Raw genomic sequence first — 6,738 nt, 5'->3', positions numbered from 1 at the left:
TACAACAAAAAACATTCATGAAGTTTGGTTCTTTTATGACTTTATTATGGGTTAACAGAAAAAGATCAAATCTGCTGGGTCAAAAATATACATACATGGATCTGAAAAAGCGAATCATTGACTTGAACAAGTCAGGAAAGTCACTTGGAGCCATTTAAAAGCAGCTGCAGGTCCCAAAAGCAACAGTGCAAACAATTGTTTGTAAGTATAAAGTGCATGGCACTGTTTTGTCACTGCCACCTGCTGCTGAGAGAAAATTGGTCAGGAGGGTGAAGATTCAACCGAGACTCACCAAAAAGCAGGTCTACCAAGAATTAGAAGCTGCTGGAACACAGGTGTCAGTGTCCACAGTCAAGCGTGTTTTGCATCTCCATGGGCTGAGAGGCTGCCGTGCAAGAAGGAAGCCCTTGCTCCAAAAGCGGCACCTTAAGGCTCGACTGAAGTTTGCTGCTGATCACATGGACAAAGATAAGACCTTCTGGAGGAAAGTTCTGTGGTCAGACGAAACAAAAATCGAGCTGTTTGGCCACAATGCCCAGCAATATGTTTGGAGGAGAAAAGGTGAGGCCTTTCACCCCAAGTACACCATGCCTACCGTCAAGCACGGTGGTGGTACTATTATGCTGTGGGGCTGTTTTGCTTCCAATGGAACTGGTGCTTTACAGAGAGTAAATGGGATAATGAAGAAGGAGGATTACCTTCAAATTCTTCAAGATAACCTAAAGTCATCAGCCCGAAGATTGGGTCTTGGGCGCAGTTGGGTGTTCCAACAGGACAATGACCCCAAACACACATCAAAAGTGGTAATGGAATGGCTAAATCAGGCTAGAATTAAGGTTTTCGAATGGCCTTCCCAAAGTCCTGACTTAAAACTCAGTGAGAACTTGTGGAAAATGCTGAAGAAACAAGTCCATGTCATAAAGCCATCAAATTTAACTGAACTGCACCAATTCTGTCAAGAGGAGTGGTCAAAGATTCAACCAGAAGCTTGTGGATGGCTACCAAAAGCGCCTAATTGAAGTGAAATGGCCAAGGGACATGTTACCAAATATTAGCGCTGCTGTATGTATATTTTTGACCCAGCAGATTTTATCACTTTTTTCTGTTCACCCATAATAAAGTCATAAAAGAACCAAACTTCATGAATGTTTTTTGTGACAAAGAAGTATCTGTTCCAATCACTCTATCGGAGAAAAATCAGAGTTGTAGAAATAACTGGAAACTCAAGAGAGCCATGACATTATGTTCTTCACAAGTGTATGTAAACTTTTGACCACAACTGTATATTAGGAAAGTCAATTTCATGCAGTGACACTTTTCGGCCACCAGGGGGCCTGGACCTGGCCCTCCCTTACAATCCGCTTATGTTGAAAAACACTGCTGTAGAAGATGAAACTGCAATGTAAAAACATCTGCTTACCAAGTTAAAACTGGCATGTTAGCTGCCAAACACATTGCGAAGAAAATTATTTAAAAACTCCTGTAAAGTGAAATTTTGTGTAAATTTGCCATGCCACAGAGAAACAAACGTGTTGTCCTGATAGCCATGCCAGCTTGAAACCCCGATACATTAATAGGCTCACTTGATAAGCAATACGCCAAGAGTCATTTAATTAAATATCGTTTATTATTTTATTTACAAACCAGTTCACAGCAGCGTCACATTCCCTCCATCAATAACTTGAATTTACTATTGTACATCTGAAGGTCATCAATTTAATTTGATACAGACTGGAATACCCTAAAAACCAATACTGGGGTTGGAAACAAGTTGCTTGTTTTTGTACCAAGTAGTCTGTTGGTGGGGGGGTCCTAGTAGTAGGCCTCCCTAATCTTTCCTTGGAGGCTGTCGCATGTCTTTTTGGCATCTCCCAGCAACATGGATGTGTTGGCCTTGTAGAAAATGGGGTTATCTACTGCGGCGTAGCCCACACCCAAAGTTCGCTTCATCACGATCACCTAAGACAAATGTTGGAAAATGTCATCTGATTTGTCAAAAGTAGTCAGAATGAATATTATTCCCTTAAGATAGTTTAATTTGTTGTTTCTTGTGCACGCAACAGAAAAACACCTCTAACCATCTTATTGTTCAAATTAATATGTTCCAGCCCCACATACTGTATAAACTGGCCCTATAATATTATTCTCCCAGTTCAAATGGATTTGACTTGTATTGCTGTCAATGGAAGTGATCAAATTGATAGTCACAGTATTATTCAAATCCACAGCTGGTCTAACCTGTTTGGACTTCCACACCTCCAGGACAGGCATGCCAGCAATTATAGAGTTAGGGTCTTCTTGAGCAGCAGAATTCACAGTGTCATTGGCACCAATGACGAGCGTCAGGTCTGTTTCTGAAAGTTTACGTCACATTTACATGTGATCAAAGACAAAAAGGGGAAAAAATATTGATAATAAATTCCCATGCACTACTTAACCATGTGTCTGAGCGTAAACCTGATGTTAGCAGGAGAATGAGCAAAGTACATGCAGGGAGGGGAAAAAACTGATGCTTCTTTTCAACACTTTGCTGCTAACGTGATCACCAGTTTCTCCCTGAGGTATTCAGTCTGGGGGTGGGGGGAAACTACCTGGAAAGTCTTCATTGATCTCATCCATCTCCAAGACCACGTCATACGGTACACCGGCCTCTGCCAAAAGTACGTTCAGCTGGCCTGGCATACGACCAGCCACTGGATGGATACCAAACCTGAGCAAATGTATCCCTTCATTTGTCAAATTGTCAACAACAAGGAAATGTTTAAGCACCAGTGTAGACAGTTACCTGACAGTTTTGCCTTGTTCCTTCAACATCTTCACCATGTCTGCAATTGGATATTGAGCTTTTGCTGCACACAAGCCCCAACCTAAACACAAAAAGGACCACATGAAGCTAAAATACCTTATAAATACCATAATTATCCTATTTGTATCCCATTGGTGTGTGTGTGTGTGTGTGTGTGTTTCATAATAGTCACAATTTGAGTAATATTAAAATGTGTAGTAGTACTTCGAATCTCAACACAAGGCAGAAAAAGCCTTTTTTGCAACCTTTTCATACACTTATTTATACATTTATTTATATAGTAATCGATAAAGAATAATAATAATTTTAAAAATGAAGAAAAAAAAACGCAAAAAAGCCATTAGAGTAATAATACAAATGATTCTTTAAAAAAATTTTTGGGGAAAAAAAATATATTACGGACAAATTCAAATAAGCATGGCCCGTGTGTATTCTGCTCTGAGAAAGTCATCACAATTAGGCTCTTCCCCAACCTTTTTTGCCAGCTTAGACTTCAACAGGATGTAGGGCATCAATCTGACTTTTCACCGTTTCTCTTAATCAAGTCCTTATGTTGGAACACACATCTGTCCACGGTTTGGTTGTTTAAAAAAACTGCAGAGAAAATAGCAGCCATGTGTATCCCAAGTTATTCTTTGTGGTTGATGCAAGAGGCAAGAAAAATAGACATTACGAGTGGTGACCTTGGCAGAATCGTACTCGACTGTAGTATCTCCAAGATGGTGAAAACTTGTGACGGAGTTGCACTCAAAATAGTCTAAAGGAGGCCAATCAGTCAGTTGGTGAAAATGGAAATGGGTTTGACCGACTTTGGGTCAGTTTGGTTCATCACGAAGATGCTACAGTAGAAACTGCTGATGCATAAGGATGGGGTTTAATATTAGTGGGATAAGTGATTAAAAATAAATATGTTGTAACATTTTTGGCTGGTTGAGAAACCAATTGGTTATAACAGTGATTGTCCAATGTGGTTGGCTCTCCCTAGTGTGTGAAATTACAAAGCGCTTAACGTTTTAGTGAATTAACTCAATAGGACTGAAAAATGACCATTCACTGTCATCCCTCCAGGTTCAAACGGATTCAATAATTTTTGCCATCATAGGCAGCCAATTTGATAAAAAAAGGCTAGCACTTTTTTTTTTCGTATGTTAAGTTATAGTTAGCTTTTAAAGTGCTGTTAACATTCCCTTAATAGTCTTTGCTGTGTAGGCTACAGTTCACAAAGTTCTGTCTGGCAATGCAGTACAAAACTAGATGGAGAATTGAAGTTGAAAACTGAATTGACTTTCAAGTTAAAATATACTGAATCTAAGTGTAAAAAAGATTCATCATTTTTTGCCCCTGTTGAGATTTCTGTCACTTAAACAATATTTGAACTTGATCCAAAAAGAACTGGTGATTTCTAGAACTTGAATGCGCCAAAAACAAATGTTGACTGCATACGTTCATGAACGTCGCTTACCTGGCGTGATGATGATGCTGTTGGCTTCCTTGATTATGTCGATGGTCTGGTCCACGTTAACCTCCGTGTGGGTGCCAACAATCTCCATGGGTTTGCCACCCGCTGTGGAGGTGGTGCCGTAGCCACCCAGGATCACATTCGGGAGGGAACGGTTCATCGCCTATGAAGAGGCGGAAATAGAATTAACGGGGAGTTATCAGTTCTTTTTTTGTGACACAAGTCTCTGTAGTCTGTACTTCTACTCAAGTACAGTATTTCCGCATACTCACCACACACATGATATAAGACAGGATGGCACCAGAGGAGCCGATCAAAGCGCCAACAATGGTCATGAGGTTGTTGTCAAGGAGGAATCCTTCAGCGCACAGTGCCCAACCTGAGTAGCTGTTCAACACAGTGATGACAACTGGCATGTCTGCGCCTCCAATGGCTGCTGTCAAAGTCACACCCTGGCGCAATATCAAATTGTTATAGTAACAATCCTGCTTTGTTGATGCGTGCTTAAAAAAAATGTTTTATAACAACCTCTTTAGGAATACTGAAGGAAATCAACTGTTAGAATCATTCATCATTGTTTTTAAAATAAACTGAAGCTGCCTGGTAAAGGTTAAGCGGACAATAGCATAATTTCTACATATGCAGTTCATCATCCCAAGCAAAAGACATTCTTCTTCTTGAGGAATATGTGTTCATAATTTGTGACACTATATCCTGCCACTGGCATTTCTCAGTTGTCTTTCTCCTTCCCCTTTAGTCATTATTCTGAGGAGAGGCTATTATAAGAACAATACCACGTAATTAACCCAACATGCATGTTTCTGGAATGACTACACAGAGCCCACATCACAAAAACATTTAAATTTATCACAGAAGAATTTAAACTCACATGTAGGGTTGCAAATAATGATTTTTATAATCGATTAATCAGTCGATTATTTAAACATTTTATTGGATAAATGTCACTTTTTTCAATTACCGTCACAATTTAACTTGAAGTTGTTTTAGGCATGTTGTAAGTAACAATGAAGACAAAATGGATGACTATTTCCTTCAAAAATAATATTTTATTGCAGCTTCCCGACTTCCCTGTAGTCTACAATTGTACTGTTTTAAGTACATACAACTTGTTAAAGTTTTTGATAAAGGTTCTCAGTATAAAACATAAAATTAATATCTCAGAAAACAGTCCTGTACATTCCTATTAAAAAAAAGTGCTGCTGGTTGACATTTTTTTCTTGTGGGCAAATCGCTGATGTAAATTGTGTCAATGACTCATTTATTTTCTTTAAACAAACTAAACGATAAAATCGAATTAGGTGGTGGCAAACTAATTATTCAGTTTTGGTTATTAAACAAAAACAGTTGTTCATACATACAATTGCAAAGCACACTCTCTTGTATGACAGTTTACAGTTTGTGTTGGAGTAATAGCCACCCCAGTATAACAGTGGCGCGAGAAGTGGGGTGTTGAGGGTGCTGGAGCACCCCCTGGTGTTAAACCGAGGCTTATTGGACTTTTTATTTTTCAAATGTGTTCATGTGTCATTTCCGTGTAGCTGCAGAGAATTGCATTATAGTACACGGGCACTTTTATTTCCAATACAAAAACTCCAACACACACTGTTATAGAACGCTGCCTTTGTAGTAGCAGTACGTAAACTATCCCGCACGTATGGAGAAAATGCGCAATCATGACAAATTTGGACCAAAACGGCTCTTCTTGGATGGGAAAAACTAAAAAACCAGTGAGTGACTTCCAGCGCCGCTGCAGTATAATGTCAGATTGTAGTAGCTGTGGAACTCATAATGTTGACTGTAATGTTATGGACTATGCACATTAAATCATTAGTAACATTAAATATAGCACAATACACCAAAGTTTATCAGTAGACCTGTCCTGAAGTCTTTCTGATAGTTTTCTTCTGGCCTTTTACTGCAACAACATAATAAAATCCTGAAATTATAGCTTTTAGTTTTGGTGTGCCATTAAGTGGCCCCGTCTGGCCACCCCTATGAACAATTTCTGGAGGCGCCACTGTGTGTTAAAAGGACTAAGCCAGGGGTGTCAAACCGATTCCACAAAGGGCCGCAAAGGGTCCTGCTCATTGTTCCAACAGTTCAACCAATGAGGTTTCAGCTAAAACAAGCAGTACCTGACTGCAATCAACTGATTACAAGTGTAAGACACCAGATTGTTGACAAGGTATTCATCTCGTTTGGTTGGAGTGAAATCCAGCACCCACTGTGGCCCTTTGAGGACCGGTTCGACACCTTCTCTAAGATGTTATAACAAATCGGTTTATGTGTGTGGTTTCATTATTAAAAGAAATGAGACGGTTCTACTATCTAACGATAACTCAAGCGCTAATATGCTTCTCCAAAACAAAATAAAAACGGACACTTAATATCCTGATTAGCATAATCGCTTACTAGCTTAGCGCTCCGTGCTAAGTAGTAACGTCTCATCAAC

At 39.5% G+C, this 6,738-nt stretch overlaps 1 protein-coding gene across 3 annotated transcripts in view; it reads right to left on the bottom strand.

The window, feature by feature from the left end:
* Positions 1-1,605: 1,605 nt before the first annotated feature.
* Positions 1,606-6,738, bottom strand: part of LOC130913604 (NAD(P) transhydrogenase, mitochondrial-like) — a 32,260-nt gene continuing 27,127 nt past the window's right edge. For all 3 annotated transcript variants that reach the window (XM_057832356.1, XM_057832340.1, XM_057832350.1), the window contains exons 17-22: positions 4,538-4,717; positions 4,269-4,428; positions 2,786-2,867; positions 2,592-2,710; positions 2,239-2,354; positions 1,606-1,959 (exon numbers count right to left, since the gene is read on the bottom strand). In XM_057832356.1, the coding sequence (XP_057688339.1) occupies positions 1,813-1,959; positions 2,239-2,354; positions 2,592-2,710; positions 2,786-2,867; positions 4,269-4,428; positions 4,538-4,717 (804 nt within the window). In that variant the 3' untranslated portion in view covers positions 1,606-1,812. The remainder of the gene's footprint in view (positions 1,960-2,238; positions 2,355-2,591; positions 2,711-2,785; positions 2,868-4,268; positions 4,429-4,537; positions 4,718-6,738) is intronic.

This window comes from Corythoichthys intestinalis, chromosome 1 (genome assembly GCF_030265065.1).
Source record: "Corythoichthys intestinalis isolate RoL2023-P3 chromosome 1, ASM3026506v1, whole genome shotgun sequence".
Lineage (NCBI taxonomy): Eukaryota > Metazoa > Chordata > Actinopteri > Syngnathiformes > Syngnathidae > Corythoichthys > Corythoichthys intestinalis.
Note: the sequence above shows the minus strand (reverse complement) of the source record. Positions and strands in the feature narration are given on the sequence as shown.